Below are 17,282 nucleotides of genomic sequence, written 5' to 3' on the forward strand. Positions count from 1 at the left end.
GTGACACTAAGGGATTTTGGCCAAGTGTCCCTTTGAGATTATGGATGTGAACCTCTATCTCAAAGCAATACTTGGAAGGCACAATCCACAGGGGCTGAAGCTGGCCAAATCAGGCAGAGGAGCCCCAGGCAGAGAGGTTCTGCTGAGTTTCACACAGCTCTGGCTAAAGCACTAGAACTGCACCCTGCCTCAGATCAGGGCCAGTGGGACCCAGGTCCAGTCAGACCTCAAATGAGGGGCCCGCCAGGTTAGCAGTAGAGAGCAGGCAGCAAGCAACGAAGAAACATTCCAGCGAGTTGCCAAACTTCACATGCACCTTCTGTTTCTTTGGAGTGGAGCGTCGAGAAGAGAAGCAGAGCAGGCAAGTGGGGGTAAAGGAAGCCAAGAGGTCTGTCTCTTAATACTTCCTTCTTATCGAGTTCAGACTGGCATATTTAATGTAGTCGTTTATAAAGAGATTGGGAGTGAGGGAGACAATAAACCAGCTTTAAACACACGTCGCCTTTTAACATTCTTCAAGTAACAACCTTTTGACCCAACATTGTTAGAACGTTCCCCCCCTTCCAGTGGTTTCCCAAAGGAATCTACAGTCAGTACCATGTGAAGATGGCTCTCTGCTCCACCCGCCATTTGAGGGACTTTCATTTATTCTCTGAGCCACTGACAAGTTGGGCGGTTAAATAAACAGAAAGACACCTGCTGCCGACACACTATTTATGCCCTTTTGGTCTTGTGTTTGGAGGCACTTGCAGATACTTTGGTAGATGGGGCTGTGAGTTAAACCTACACAGGCTCAAGAGATGTCAGAACAAAATATTCCAGAAGCAGGACAATTTTACGCTTGATGAGCCAAACACTTAACCCTTCCTTAAGCCTGGATATGCCAAACATTGCTTCTCTGGCAAGGAATTAAAAACTAAGCTTACTTAGTGTGTAGTGTAGAGACCAGGGGATGGAATTCTACAGTTGACACACTTACCTTGGATGTGCAAATGTTTCAAAACCATAATCTGTGGGCATGCATGATATGCACGCACACAGCAATGTAAAAACATGGCTTCCTTACTACATATCTAAGGCTTTATTCAAACCCAGCTGAAGACCATGGAAAGATCCCCAGTGACTTCAACGGGCTTTGGATCAGACCCTTAGTGGTCAGGTGGGATTTTACAGCTGGCAGTTACGGTGCCATCACGGCCACACAGAACTTCATGCACTGGGGAGCGACTCCTTCACACAACGGGCAGGGCTGTGCAGATACAGGTTTACAAGTCTTGGGCTGAGTCCAGAAGCAGCATCAGTATCAAGTCTGATGAGATGCGTCAGTTATGCCACTGAGGTGTTGGAGGCAGGTAAGGAGTTCAGGGGAAATCTGAGACAGCACTGAAGGCAGCGTCCCAAGACAAACCAAGAGCTGAGAGTTGCAACAGGCTACCTAAACAGAATATGGTGCATAAACACCCATGGCCCCAGCTAAATGCCAGTGACAGACCTGGTGCAGTTAGTGCCAGCAGATTCTTCTGTATATGTATAAAGAAAGTACTAGAAACACAGGGGGCAAAATAATGAGAAAAGTTAATTTAAAAAAAAAGGGGGGATGGACACACGTTTTTGTCAAAAACGGAAATCTGGAAAATTCTGACCAGCTCTAAAATGCCCTTCGTCTCCGCTGCAATGTAAATAATAAGCAGATGCAAAGCTGGGACCCATCTTCTATCAACACTGGAGCCATCTGTGGAAATTCCGCAATAGGACTTCCCCCCACCCCCTTCGCTTCACTGGAGGGTGCTTGGGCTAACAGGAAAGGACAGGAGCTCCGGGCTTGCTAATATGCTTCCCTGTCCTTTCTCACAGGGGTTCTCAACCTTTTGCTTTCCGAGCCCTCCTCCCGGCCTCCCCGCACCATGCTACAAAAACTCCACACCCTACCTGTGCCACAACAACTGGCTTGCTGCATGTAAAAGCCAGGGTCGGCGTTAAGGGGGTAGCAAGCAGCTCAACTGCCTGGGGCCCCACGCCCCAGGGGGCCCCACAAAGCTAAATGGCTCAGGCTTCGGCTTCAGCCCCAGGTGGCGGGGCTCAGGGCTTCGACTTTCTGCCCTGGGCCCCAGTGAGCCTGATGCCGGCCCTGCTCATTGGACCCTCTGAAACCGGCTCACGGCCCCACAGGGGCCTTGGACCCCTGGTTGAGAATGGCTGCTTTATCGAACGTGCCATCGTTTTTAAAGGCACAGGAACCCACCAGCTCCATCAGGGCCCCAGCAAGAAAAGAATGATGCCGTAGATGGATAAAAGGGCCGTGGGGCTTACCGTCTTCGTGGCCTTCCCTGGTCCTCCGCCGGTGTCTCTCTCGCCTGTGGCTAACAACCGACTCCGTTCCTGTTTCGTTGTCCAGTCCATCTCGACTGCTGGCAGCATTCGGGCTGAGAGAGACAAGGGGGCAGAAGACAGTCAGGGGTCACACACCGCCTCACTAAAAACAAACCTGCCAATGCACTTAGTGTCCAGGAAGGGCGCTGGCTTCACAGCCCCAGAGAATGAATACAGAGGACAGATACAACACAGAGAGCAGCAGAGCAAGCTTCCCACAGACTGCTCCGCGAGGGCATCCCCGGTGCTGAGCTAGAGGATGAGGGGACAGATTGGTCTCCCTGCCTTGGGAATGCCCAGAAAGCATCATCCTCCCATTGAACAAAGCAGTCTCAGACCCTCTAGTTTAGATTGTGGTCCCAACGGTCTAACCACCTTGATGGTGGGATGAGCGAGGGGATTGTTTTCACGTGAATCTTAGCAGATCCGCGGCACGCTTTGGAGAGGCCAGCGGGAAGGCAGCTTTGACTGGTTACACATTCACACAGCAGCTGGAGACTCCAGTCCACATTTGAACAGCACCAGGACAGGAGCCTGACCATCAGGGAGGCAGCACAAACGCGCCTCGGGCCTGCCTAACTCAGGTGAGAAAATAGTGCAGGGACTCTTGAAGAAAGGGTCATTCGTTCTCACACACGTTTTTACCTCTGAACACACAACTGCCTTTCTCCCAATGCCCCTCAATATTCTCCGCAGCTCAAGGATCCTAGAGACAGTCACAAGTACGTCTGAGCGACTCCAGTAATGCTGACAATCCAGCGGTGTGTTTCTCTGGAGAAGTGGCTATCAGGGGGTCATTCTGAAAGGAGCGCTAGACACTCGCTGGCCTTCTCAGGTATCCCTAGGGTAGCCATGAGTCTCATGAGCCATGTTGCTCACCATCCTGAGGGCTCAGTCACACAGTGCATGGGTCCTCAACCTTTATGGCAACGCCCCGTTTGGAGTTAGCAGCTTGCTAAGGGCATAAACCACAACTGAGCACAGCCCCCTTTATGGCAGCCCTGCAGCCTAGGAAGACCCCAAACCCCAGAATTCATTGCTGAGAAACAAAGGAACGGAGGAAGCAGCCTAGAGCATGCTGGGACTCGCAGTCACTCCGGGCTGCACTGCCACATTAGAGAGGAGGCTGGTTGCCTGACAACACCGTGTCCTCCTCCAATCCTTACGGTACCTCAGGGACCCCCATTGGAATTCAGCCGTGCAGATTCCCTCCGAAGTACTGGCCCCAGCCACTGCACTGATTCACGTTCTATTCCTCGCAGCCAATTTACCCTAGACCCTCTTCCTTCCTCCACCAGTCCATAGCCTGACCTCCCCCACCATGTCCTGCCTTTTCCCCGCTGGATCGGGGCACGAGGGAGAGAGCGGGGGAGTCAGGTTTTGTTGGGTGAACAACATCAAGGGGCAAGCGTGGAAAAGGGGCCAGCTGGGATTTAACCAAGCCAAAGCCCTACCCTCCCCATATCTCTGGGCGGCTGAAAGCCCTCCGCTTCCCTCTTCTGCAACAGTGCCCCTAGAAGCCACTTGTCCACTCCACCAATATGCCAGTGCCCAGATTGTCAGTGGAAATGTTGGTATGTAAGTCAGGGAAGAATTCGGCCTCTAAGACTTCAGGCCACATTGTGAATCTATTAAAAACGGGAGCAATACTGGCTCCCTACTCCCAGCCTTCAGGGGGCTGCTCCTCAATACAGCTAAGCAAGGTTGCCCATGACCCCTGGTTTAAATAACTGAGCCAAACTGCAGCCTTTGCTAGCCCATCACTGGGGCTGTACTACAGAGCACTGTGCATGTAACCCTGTTTACGAGCAACCGTCTGTTTCAAGACCACTGCTGAGGAAATGCCAAAGTGAAGCTGGCCGGGGCAGAGGGGGATGAGCTCCCCCCGGCTCCCCAAACAGCAGTAGCTTGGCTGTATACATCTCCCTTCAGGCTCAATATGTTTTATGGGGCTCTGTCATTCTTACGTTTCATAAACGGCACGGGAGCACTCATGTGGAAGGCAGTAGGAAAAGCCTCCCAGAGGCCACAGCTCATTGTAATGGACTGATTTGGGGAAATTGACCTGTAGCTCCTGAAAACGCCGACAGAACAGGAAAAGACGTAGCAATGTGCCACTGTGCATCTAGGGGCTGGAATGGCTTCCCTGAGAAAGGGTCGCTGCTCGCAGTCACCTCAGATACCCACCCCACAAACAAGCAGCCCCGGCTTGCGGGCACACCATGAAGCGGAGAGTTACATTTCATGTGTGTCTAAGCAGTTGCTTTGATGGCCATCATCACAATAGTATCCCAGCTCCACACAGTCATCAACAGATTTATTCTCACAACACCCCAGGAGATAAGAAAGTGCCGTATCTTCCCCCTCTTATAGATGGGGAAGTGAGGCAGAGTCTAAAGGTAGGTCTACACTTTGAACTGGACTGCCATTCCACCGGACTACCATACCACTGTACATTCCAGCCGAGAAGACATACCCACACTAGTTAAAACTCCAGTTTGAGGAGACAAATTACCTCTAGATGTAGATGTCGAAGTGTAGATGTACCCCCAGAGACTTGCCCAGGTCACACAGGGTGTCTGTGGCATAGCTGGGAATCGAACCCTTCAGAGTCTTGGTTGAGGGTCCCACTGGTAGGTCTCCCCTTGCTTCCCTCAGATTGCTGCATTAGCATTTTGGGGTGCTTTTCACCAAGGATCTCAAATGGAACATCCTTGCTTCACGAATAGATGAAATAAGGCACAAAGTAATTGCTAATTTTGGGGATCCAATTTTTGACACCCTACAGTAGGGTCTGAATTCCAGCAGTGCTGAACACTGGCAGCTCCTGTTGGCCTCAACAGGAGATGGGGGAGGGGGGTCATCACAGCTGAAAATTGGGCCCTGCTGCAGTATGTCTAAAGTTGAGCATGCAAGAACGGAGGCACCCAAAATCAGAGGCCATATTTTAAAACGTGGGCTCAAAAGAGAGCCAGAAATACATCCCAGATCTCTCGAGTCCCAGGTCCTTGTCTGAACCACTAGAAAACACCGTTGTTGCCACCAACATGCTGAATGACAGTCCAGAAACATGAAATATTTGTTTTAGGGACACACACACACACACACACAAAAAAAAATCACACTAGTTACATCTCAGCAATACATGCTCCAACACTGACTCGCCACTTTGCCCCTATCAGAGACTGAATAGATCTCTCTAGTCTAATAGCAGGTCAAGAGGGGATAAATTGCATACAGAGAATGCAATAAAACGGATACAGTTAATGACATTATGGAAGTGCTCTATTGATTACATGGATTCAAAAGGCAAAACTGTTATACAACTACTGTAGACCATCAAGGGAGTTGAACAGTGTATGTGTAATAAGTGTATAGAGGACTTAAAAGAGGGTTAAAAGCTAATCATATGGGCACCTATTTAACAATGATTTTCCTTCTTTTCCTGGGGGTTTCTGTTTTATGTTCCATACCATGGTGAGTTGGGGTGAAACCATTAAATGAAACAGGTTAATCTTACTCAGCCCCTCCATAGCAGCTTCCGGCTGAGGCGCTCAGACATTTTGCAAACACTAGTTAAGCCCCATAATCTCCACATGGAATAGGCAAGTATTATCCCCATTTTACAGATGGAGAAACTGAGGCACAGTGAGGTTAAAGGATGTGTCTGTGACAATCAGGAACAGAACCTAGGGGTCAGGAATCCCTGCCTGTGCTTGAATCACAAGACCGTTTCCCACCCAAATCAAGAGGAAAGGAGGACTGAAATCCACCGGTCTGAGCCCAGTGTTCTCTCCCTGGAATCACAAGGAACTGAACATGGAAGATACGCCCATCCAACAACAGACGGCTCCTGCTCCATGCTCCAAGGAAGAGGCAAAAATTCCTTTTAGCCCCCACCAATATGCTCCATGGGGAAGGGAATTAGGTCCCCAAATGAAATTTGGCCACCAGTTCAACCTTTACATGCATCAAAGAGGCTCAGAGAAGCATCCTAACATTTGGATACTTACAGGAACAGAAAACTTTGCACTGTTTGAGTTTGCTCTTAACTACCATAGTACACAGAGCTGTGTGGTACAGTGGATAAGGTACCAGATTGGGACTCTGGAGATCTGAGTTCTATCCCAATCCTACCACTACCTCAAGAGAAGAATTTAATCAATCCGTGCCTCTGTTTCTCAGTCTGTGCATGGGAGATAATGTTTACCCAGCTGTGCACAGTGCTTTCAGACCAGGGGATGAAAGATGGTTAATGCTAAATACTAGCAATAATCTACAGAGGTGCCTCTCAGATCTCGGCAGTTACGCCGCAGACCGGGACATACGCTGAGAAAAAGAGACAAAAGCAGTACCAAGTCGACCAAAACACCAAGCTTTGTAAAAACAGTGCATAACTTAAAGCTGATCTTTGACTGCCAGAAATCGCTCAAGCAGCATATGCTGCGGAAGGAATCCCCCAGCTTCTCATTAAGGCTGAAGAAACACAGGAGATGCCCTGCCAGTTTCACATGTGTGCATGTCTCTATTGCGAGAATGAGCCGGACACTTCAAACAGAAAGCGCAGGACAAGGGAATTCAAGAGACTCAAGCACGCTGCTCGGCGCTGATGCTAGTTCTCTTCCGCAGGAGCTGTAAAAATTAAAATTCTTTGAGGGGAAAAGGCTGGTGCCTCAGCGGTTCTCTCTTTCCATGTTGAGAAACCCAGGACAACAATCAAAGGCTGCATCAAATCCTCCTCACTCAAACCCACATGGGGACGACTGAAAGCGAGCCGGAAACCCACAAGATCTCTATGGACTTTCCTCAGGGTAGAAATTCAGAAGGGACCACGCTAGCAGCTTCCAAACCTGAGTAAGTGGGCCCCCAATGCCACTTTGCCGAGGTGTTTTAGTTCTGACCAACAGTTCCTCCTGCTGTTACGGTCCTGCACGCCCCCCCCCGCCCCCCAGCTGTGCCACCATGCCTCAGTCCTGAGCCACAATCCCCCCTGGGATGCTTTTCTCTTTTGGGTCCGGTTATCACGGGGCGGTGGGGGGGGGGGGGGAAGAGAGAGGAGAGAAAAGAAAGATTCCTCATGGAAGATATTCCCTTCCTTTGTCCCTAAACAAAGATGGGCATCAGCAAGTTTTCCAGGCCTTCATCAGTCAACCTCAGCAGCACCATCTAGTGAGTACAGGCAGTTACCAAGCATCACCTGTGATTGGACACTCAAAGGCTGCCCGAGAAATCTCTACCTTGGAAGTGCAACGCTGCTGGTTTCTTCTCTCGCTGCTGGGAGGTCGGGTTTGCTTGCCAACATGAAAGGAGCACACTGTGGATGTGTGAGGGCAGGGATACTGGGCCAGGCCCTCCACTGGGGTAAATCAGCATTGTTCCATTGATGTGACTGGAGCGATGCCAATCTACACCCTCTGAGTAAGCGATCCCAGCTTGTAGTGCCAGGTTCTGGACAAAGCTCCGAGGTGATCATTTTCTAATCAGATTTGTATAGCCTCCTCTCCCACAGTATCCGAGTGCCTCACAATCTTTAGTGTGTTACTCCTCACAGCCCACCCCGTGAAGCCGGGCAGGGTTACCGTTGTGCGTTTGGTGAAGACAGGCTATGCCAACGGGAGAGCGCTCAGCATAATTACTCCACCTCCATGAGAGGCAGAAGAGCTTCTCCCACAGACAGAGCGCTGTCCACACCACGCTAAGTCGATCTAACTTACACCGCTCAGGGAGGTGGCTTTTTCACACCACTGAGTGACGTAAGTTACGTCGATTTAAGCGGTAGTGTAGACAAGCCCTGTGGCACAGAAAGACTAAGTGACTTGCCCAAGTTCACACAGGAAGTCGGTGGCAGAGCAGGGAATTGAACCCAGCTCTCCTGAGTTGTAGATTAGAGCTCTAACCACTGGACTGTCCACCAGGCAGTTGAACTATGACCACACAAAAGCAACGTGTTATTTCTGCCCTCACTGAGCTGCTCGTGATGCCAAGCAACTGCATTCAAATATGATGAAAAGCATCAGAAAAAATACCTTTTTGAATCCAGCCAAAAATAAATCCAAAGATTGGGAATAGGACAAAAAAACCCCTACAGCAACGAGGCGGCAGCTGGTGTGTTGTTTATCATTCTGACCAGTATTATCTCATTGTCGTGCTGCCTGCCAACCCGTCTGTCGACTTGAATCCATCTCCTCTCGTCTCATACTTGGATCGTAAGGTCTTTGGGGCACCGACTGTCTTTGTTCTGTGACTGTACAGCACCTCGCACACTGGGGCCCTCATCTACAGTCGGGGCCCCTGGGTGATGCAATTAATAAATACAACCACCACCAGAAAAAGGAGGGAGAAGAGAATCAGTAGACATCGGGCCAGCGGCAGTTATACTAAAATATACTTAAAATCTACGACTACGAAATAGAAAAAGGAACTGACACAGGTATCGAGGGGCGGGGGAAGCAATTCCTACCCTAAAAAGCCCTCCCCTCGCAGAGGCCTGCTGGCCTGGGATGAAAGGGCAATCCCAGGCCAGCAGGCGGAGTGCAAGTGCAGAGATCTGTCAATTACAGGCTGCGACTGAACTGAACCGCAAATCTCTCATCCGACTCCAGGGGAAGAACTCGGGCTTTAAAACAACTCGTCTACCAACTTCGAGCCAACCCACCACGTTGCGTCCCAGGACCCTGTCCTCAGCGGCTGGCCAGTGTTCCTGCATTCTCCCTGTCTGCCGAGGCCAACCCGCGCCAGGGCCAGCACTCCCGGCAGCAGGAGCAGGCGTACACAACGATGGGCCACACACTTGGCAGTCCCCTCTCCTCACGTATACCCACTGCCGCCCGCCCCACCAGACCCTCATTAGCCCATTGCTCCCCTGGCCCAAGAAAGCCAAGCGCTTGCATTTCTTCTCCAGCCCCGATTTCTCCACGCTGCTGTTTGTTCAGCCAGATGGCTAAACGCCTCCATGTGCAGCGACAGCAAGTGTTGTCTCGTCGTCAGAACACAAGCCTGGGAGCCAGGACCTCCCGGCTTCTCTGCCTGACTCACTGTGAGAGACCTTGGGCAAGCCACGTCACCTCGCCGTGTCTCAGTTTGCCCAGCTGCGAAATGGGGATCCGTAGATACTAAGGTCAGAAGGGACCATTATGATCATCTAGTCCGACCTCCTGCACAACGCAGGCCACAGAATCTCACCCACCCACTCCTGCGAAAAACCTCTCACTTATGTCTGAGCTACTGAAGTCCTCAAATCATGGTTTAAAGACTTCAAGGAGCAGAGAATCCTCCAGCAAGTGACCCGTGCCCCACACTACAGAGGGGCGCTGGGAAGCATGACGCCCCATTGACAAAGTTCTGGGAGTTCGACAGATGGCAGCAGGCGCAATGGAAGAGCACAGCTGAATAAAACGGCATCTTTAAAACACCGGGGGTAAAAACAGAGCTTGCTGCACACGTGACCCTGTGCCACGAGTTTGAGGGGGTGTTTTTAAAGGCACAGTTAAAGCGTTCTAAAACCAGCACATACTTCTATATATAGGTCAGGAAGAAAAGAACTAGTTATGCTAGCAGGTCATGTGACTGCAATTGTACGGGCTACTCGCCCACCGGGAAAGCGAAGCTTGGCCACAAGAGGGCAGCATAACCCTGGCAAGAAACGCAGGCCAGGCGAGTATTCCCCGGGATTTCTTCTCCCCTCCAGAAGGCAGCTTGGTGCTTAGCCCCCGCCCAGATAACGGGCTCGCCCAGGCAACAGACATCCCAGAAAGCAGGGGTTGGGGAAGGAGGAGGGAACGTGAGAACAGCAGGAAAGGACACTGGGTTTGCCTCTGCATATTGAGCCACTGGCTCACAAGCATTGGGGTTCGGCTCCCCCTCTGCATCCTTACTGGGAACCTGTTAATGTCACCAGTGCGGAGCCAAATGCAAAGGGCAGGGTCAGCAGCGGAACAAATGGAACAGCTGTTAACCCCTCTGCACCAGGGGCTGCCTGCCGTTCGGGCCTGGCAGCACAAAGCCTGTCCAAGAAGCGAAGTGGCGAGATGTCCCGGCATCAGCATCAATGCACCGAGCACAGGGCATCTGGGCTGCCAGGGACAAGGAGAGGCCAGAGGCACTGAGAGCTCACTTGGCTTCCAAGCGAATAAAATGGGCAAACACAAGGGTTTCATGCAGCGGGTGGTTCACTTGATCAGGCCGGATTGGTTAATATAGCAAGAGAAACAGCACTGAATTTTGAGCTAGGTGAACCTGGGACTGACAGCCCTAGAGACTGATGGCTTCTGTTTTTCTGAAGGGAGGCAGAGTGGTCTGGTGGTCAGAGCAAGTGGGGAGAGGGGTCAGAATTCCTGGGTTCTAGTCGCACTTCTAGGAGGCAGTGTGGCTCAGTGGTTAGAGCATGAGTCTGGGACTCTGGCACTTTGCTTTCTAGTCCTGATATTGATACTAACTTGACCTTGGGGAAAACGCCACTTAACTTCTCCGTGCATCAGATTTCCCATCGGTTTAACCTGTCGAGCACTTATACGCACATCAGAAGTGAGAATAATTCATGCGGTTGACAAATGGTGAGGGGCCTGAGATCCAAGATTCATATCCAGATTCCAACCACCCCAAAGGACTGGTGCACAGGGTGGCAGTTTTGAGTCTGGGTTTGGGAGTTGGATTCACTGGGTTACAGGAAAAGGAACCAATAGCAAAATGCAGATCCCAAATTCAGGACTGCACTGATCTGGGGTTTCAGTTCAGGCCCCAGTCTAAAACTACAGGGCAGAATCTCAGCTCTCAAGCACAGCTAGCCTTTGAGGGAAAATACTTGCTGTTCCCTGGAACAGATCAGAAGGATCACTGGGTACTTACACACTATGGTCTGGATCTTGCTCTCAGTCCCCACTCAAGTCAATGGGAGTCATTCTAGATTTACACTGGGAGGATCTGGCCCTGTACGTAGAGCTGCAGGTAACTAGGCTGCTATTCCACCAACGCACGTTGCATTCCATACAGTCGGGGTGATAGCGTGGGGAGCATTATTCCTTAAGCAAATTGCTGCTCTTTATCATAACGTTCTGCTGCCTGTGTATGCTACATAATTATACGGCACACGGTAATAAAAGGTTGTCATCCACATGCCACCCAAAGCGTTTACATTCCTCCCCTTCTCCCCCGCAAGGTGGGTTTCGAAATGACGAGCAATAAGATAATCTCACTCGAATGATCACATTTTTCCCTCCCATCCCCCCTTTTATTCCCCAATGAGCACAGCAATATCAAAACAATAAAACAAAACAGGTGGGAAGCACCTAACACAGGGTGCTGAGTGCTGGGGGAGGGCAAGGCAGAGAGGTGGGGGAAGAGCCAGGCAAGTATTTTGCATCCCTTGATTAGAAAGAATAGCTTGGCCTTACTGAAATGAAGGAGGCCGTGAGTCTCCGATGCCACCCGTTCTCTCGATGGGAGGAGGGAGGTCCGTGTGGCTTTCAGCGCACTGGGAGCCCGTGTCGGAGTGGGAGCTTTCAGCCAGGACCAGCTGCAATAGAATAAAAGGGAGAATTAGATACACCCATACAGGTTTCCATGCCCTGATGTAAGGTGCTCAACTGCCCCCTTGATAAATTAGAGGCAGAGAGAACTGCTTGGCATTGGATTTTGATGGCTCTTTGCCAACCTTTCACAAAAGCCAGATCACTTTGAGTCCGAATGTGAAATTGGAACTTGTAGGGATTTGTGCAAAGCCCTTATGAGACCCACAAACCTGCAGCTGACTCAAAGCAAGACCGACATTGCTGGGCAGGGAGCACATTTTGAGAGACTTAGGAAATTCAAAGGACGTTGCAGAAGGAAACTTGTGACCCTCAGCAGGTCACCAGGACTGAACAAAACCCCTGGAATCCTCCCAGGCCTTCAGGAACCCTTGGGAAACGCATGCACATGAATGCACTGGGGGACTTTGCAGAACGCCCTGCCTTCAGTGACCGCTTTACCCGATGGGTTCAATCAACCCCCCATGCTCACAAGGAAAATCAAAGCCTGCAAAATCACATGGCCCAAATGCAAGGAGTTGCTCCTTCAGTTCCCATGGCAGGCACTTGGGCAAGAAGTGCTGAAGATTGAGGATTGGATCCCGGCTGTATGCACACAGCCATGGTTTGTTACACAGACACCCCTGAACACAGGGGAATCTGGGTCCAGATCCAATTCCATGGCTAGTCCTTATTTTTTACAAAAATCCCCTGCCTGAACACCTGGGAACTTTAGGAGGTAGACCTGAAATCCCCAGCTGGGTCTGAGTTTTGTGATTTAGGCCCATTTCCATTATAAACATCAAGGTCATTCCTCAACAGTGCCATAAAATCCTCAGACAGGCAGAAACAAATGGCAGTCAGTTTAAAAATCCAGAGGATCCCTGAAGAGTCGGGACATTTATTTTTTTTTTTTTTTGCTTCACAGGCTGTGAGCACAGAGTAGTCCATAATGGCCTGAAACCTTCTGTAAAACCATGTTGCTATAAACGACTGCGTTCAAACCCCCTTGAATACTGACATCTGCATTCACAGAAGCTACAGGCTGCTGGCAGGCAGCCAGTCAGGGGAGTGGGGAAGGATGCAAAGGACTCAACGTAGAACGCTCATGTGAAAACGGGTAATTGAAGAAAAGCTACAGCAATCAATCTTCTCACCACAAACAGGCAGCTAGACACAGCCCGGTGTGTCGGAGGCTTATACATTCCATTCTCATTACAAAGGTGTATAAATTCTGCAGATCCCCACCACATGGCCACTTCTTATTTTCAACTTCCTATCAACGGGAGGAAGCCTCGTGTATATGGATAGCAGGGATATTAGGGTTACACAAAAGACACATGGGTCCAGTCCTGTTCCACCAAACTCAGCGGATGAAACTCCCATGGGCTTTTACACATGCAGAATCAGGCCCTTTGAGAGTAAGTCAATCAGGTAATGGATACACTGGAGCTAAACAAATGGGTTCCCCTCTTTTCCCTCATTCCTAACTCAGGGTCTTATGTTGAGGGACACTGGAGGATGTTTGAAGTTGGTTGGAGACTTCTACTAACCAAATCTGATTTATCCAGCTGTCTCGTATCTACATTTCCCTATTCTCCAAGGTTTTGGAGGCCAATGTCTTTCAGTCTATTCCCCATCACCACACACACTTTTTTTTTTTTTTTTTTTTTGGTAGAGCCAGGTGAAGCGAGGGCTACTTCCATCTTTATAGAACCTTGCTAGCGTTGGAGAAAGCCACAGTTAAAGCACACAACTGGGAATCAGATAATCCGGGTTCAATTCCCGGCTCTGCTGGGGATTCTGTGCAGCCATAAAGGAGTCACTTCATTTCTCCATACCTCAGGTTTTCCCCTCAGGCTGGTGCGAGGTTAAATTAATTAATTAATGTTTGTAAATTAATTTATGGCCCTTGGGTGGAAGGGGCCATAGCTGGATAAAGGACGCTTAGAATCAAACCAGAAGCGGTTTGGACCCAGCTTCCATTTCAAAACAAACTCCTGAAGTTTGGGGATTTCAGATTAAGGGGTCCAGTTTTGCTCCAACTTTATTTCCAACAGAAGGGGCAAAAATAGGAGCAATATTTTTGCTTTAAAATATAGATTAGATTTATTGATTAATTACTATTACGATAGGGAAACAGCCCCTCGTCCCACACTATCCAGGCCGCCACATGTCAGTTGGAGAACGCAGGAGGCAAAAAGGCTTGAAAACCTGTTCCATTTTTTGTTCACTTGTGCAAACTCTTCCTGTTGCAAGATTTTATTTATAGTGTGGTCACGCTTCGAGGCCCGAAAGGAGGACATCAGAGTCCTGTTGTGCTCGGCCCTGTATACACACAGCAAGAGATAGCTACTGCCCCAAAAGAGTTTACAGGCCAAACAGACAATACCCAGGGTGGGAGAAAGGCAGTTTGAATGGCATCTTGAACAGATGGGAAACTGAGGCACAGAGCAATGAGGTGACTTGTCTAAGGGTCACACACGGTGTGCATGGCAGAAACAGGAATTAATCTGGGATCTTCCAAGTCCCATCCAGTGCCTTGACCGTGAGAGAGCATCCGTCAGCCTCGCTTCATCGGTACCATTTTGTCCAGCGACAGGGAATTCGGATTAACCGGAAATGACACCGAGGACATTTCTTTCACATGGGCTGCTGATCAGACGAGATGCCGACCATTTCTGGCCACGAGCTCCACTTGAACTAGTCACCTAGAGGCAAAGGGGCCCATATCCTATTACCAATCCCCTAAACCATCTAAATCCCCTTGCCCGAGTCCCTCCACACAACATGATTAAGAAATCTTTTAATTAAGTAGATGCACTAATACCAACTAAGATTATCACCTCTCACTGAGAGGCCAAAGGTCTCAGTCTCTCTCCATTTGTAACGGGGCATAAAAGCTAAACACAGCATAAACGAGCTTGACCGTAATTGGTTAATTTATCAAAGGCTAATCCTAATATAATTCTTGGGTAAATACTAGCCATCAGTGCAAGGGGTGCGGGGGAGGAAAACCGGTGATCCTGGCAGGCAGCACGGAGTCCCGAAGGGGAATAGATCATAGAAAAAGGCAGGCAAGAGACAGATGGACATAAAAAGGAGCAGTTTGAATACAAAATGGTTCTTCGAAGCCAGCTATATTACTCATCAGACTCGTACATCACCCAAAGCTAGAGCAATGGGGGAAAAATATGGAAGCGACACATCGCATGAGTGATCCAAATAACATGCCGACAGGAATCTGTTTAGCGCCGGGAAGGCATCTAGAAGGCATGGTGGCATTATGGAGACGGAGGTGACTCTCTGAGCAAGGCCTGTCCCTCAAGGAATCCCTCTGCGGGGGAGAACGTCTGCACGAATCAAACCAAGGAACACAAAAGAAGAAAAGAAATTGGGCGTAGACACGAGACCCGAACACTCCTCACACCTCGTCCCGCTCCCAAATCAGACCGAGCTACCCAGACCAGTCTAGTGCCATTTGCTTTGAAGTGGGAAGATGCAAAAAACTTTCTCCAGACTTTCCACAGAGGGGAACACCTGTCCTAATTACGTGCAGCCACGTAACAAAGAGGCCGAGATGAGCTGACACCAAGACCAATCACTTCCCAAGAAAAACGGAAGTGACACATTTTAGCCGGGACTGTCAGTTACCCAGCAGCCCTGCGCCCTTGGCCTGACGAGCTAATTGTGCTGACGAGGTGGCACAACACCTGGGGCTCTGGTGCACACACTGAAGGCCGCTGTCAGCTTTGCCTGATGTTAGCCATGGGCTCTATTTTAGGCATGGTGCACCTGGCCTGGCCTGTTCAAAGGGACGAAGGGCCACACACCCATTTCCTATCGGCATTCGATAGGATAGGAGTTCCCAGCTCCCTTAGGCTGCTTTGATTGTCCCAGACCCAGTGGAGGTGCAGAAACAAGGACATACAGTGCTTTTCTTAGCTAACTTAGCCTCTCAGCAGCACCCTTGGGTGGTAGGATAGATATCATTAGCCTCATTTTACAGATGTGGAAACCAAGGCACAGTGCCTCAGAGATTTGCCATAGGTCACAGAGGTATCATAGAATCATAGCATTGGAAGGGACCTCAGGAGGTCATCTAGTCCAACCCCCTGTTCAAAGCAGGACCAATCCCCAATTTTTGCCCTAGATCCCTAAATGGCCCCCTCAAGGATTGAACTCATGACCCTAGGTTTAGCAGACCTATGCTCAAACCACTGAGCTATCCCTTCCCAGGTAGTCAGTGGCAAGGTGGGATGGAACTCAGGAGATCCTGATTCCTATATGTAGACCATAAGACCACGCCACCACCCATTAGAGACAGAAGAGGGCTAGCCAAGTGGCCTGTTCCATCCTTCCACCAATGCAGTGGCTTGACCCACACCTACCAGAACCTGCCCAATTTGACTGGGAACTCTGCATGGACGAGCTCGCTCTATTAACTTCTGGTACCTCCTGTTGGCCAGCACGCAAAGCCTGAAAGAAAGTCGTGACTATGTCAGTTGTCAACTGAAAGTTAATTCCCACGAGAGGATTTAGAAGGGCCAACAGAGGGCAGCCCCATCATCAGTCAGGAGCCTGGGGTTAAGCCTGGGTCTCTTCAGAAATCAAATAGCTGCTCTCCAGGCAGGGAGACAGGTTATTATTGGAGCTGGTCAAAAATTTTGTTTAAATTTGAATTTAGTGGGGCAAGAAAATTGAGAACTCTTTCTCCGAGCTAGAGCTAGTATTACCTAATGGAGGAAACATCACCTAGTGGTTAGAGCACAGACCTGAGAGCCAGAACTCCTGGGTTCTAGCCCAAGTTCTGCCCCTGATTTGCTGCGAGACACTCAACAAATGACCTAGTGTGTGTGACGCAGTTTCTCCATCAGTCAAATAAGGATAACACCATCTCCCAAGGACTAGTGAAACCCAAGGAATCAACATTTTAATGCTTTGAAATCCTTGCAGAAGGCCAAATGCAAAAAGTGTTTGCATCTTTAAAGGGAAGGGCTTAGCCCTGCAAAGCAACGAGGCAAAATCCTGCTGATTATTAGAGTTTGTATGGCCCAGCCTTGGGGAGAAAAGGGGGGGATGTGAAACTCAAACAGCTTTTTTGACGATATTGGAAGTGTCAGGAAATCCCTCAAGTCTGGCAGCACCTGAAATGAGCTGGGAGGGAGACCGTTTAAAAGGGCTTCAGAAAGCGTTCTTGCTGCTCTGCCAATCTGGGGCCTCGAGGGTCCTGCAGGATGACCTGACTTTAGCAAAAGGCCTTTGAGCGATTTAGTTATTAAAACAAAATCATTTGCTATCCAGATCCGTGTCGGCTGACAGCTGGTAAGGCAGGCTCTGCCGTTCGCCGAATCTTTCATCCTTCACTCCTAGACATCCACATTTGTGAACATGGGAAATAAAGTGTCA

General features: G+C 49.7%; 1 protein-coding gene across 4 annotated transcripts in view; it reads right to left on the reverse strand.

The window, feature by feature from the left end:
- Nucleotides 1-17,282, reverse strand: part of DVL1 (dishevelled segment polarity protein 1) — a 171,354-nt gene that overhangs the window by 58,891 nt on the left and 95,181 nt on the right. For all 4 annotated transcript variants that reach the window (XM_074975382.1, XM_074975381.1, XM_074975385.1 and 1 more), the window contains exons 3-4: nucleotides 11,760-11,881; nucleotides 2,311-2,423 (exon numbers count right to left, since the gene is read on the reverse strand). In XM_074975382.1, coding sequence (XP_074831483.1) covers nucleotides 2,311-2,423; nucleotides 11,760-11,881 — 235 coding nt within the window. The remainder of the gene's footprint in view (nucleotides 1-2,310; nucleotides 2,424-11,759; nucleotides 11,882-17,282) is intronic.

Source organism: Natator depressus, chromosome 18 (genome assembly GCF_965152275.1).
Source record: "Natator depressus isolate rNatDep1 chromosome 18, rNatDep2.hap1, whole genome shotgun sequence".
NCBI lineage: Eukaryota > Metazoa > Chordata > Testudines > Cheloniidae > Natator > Natator depressus.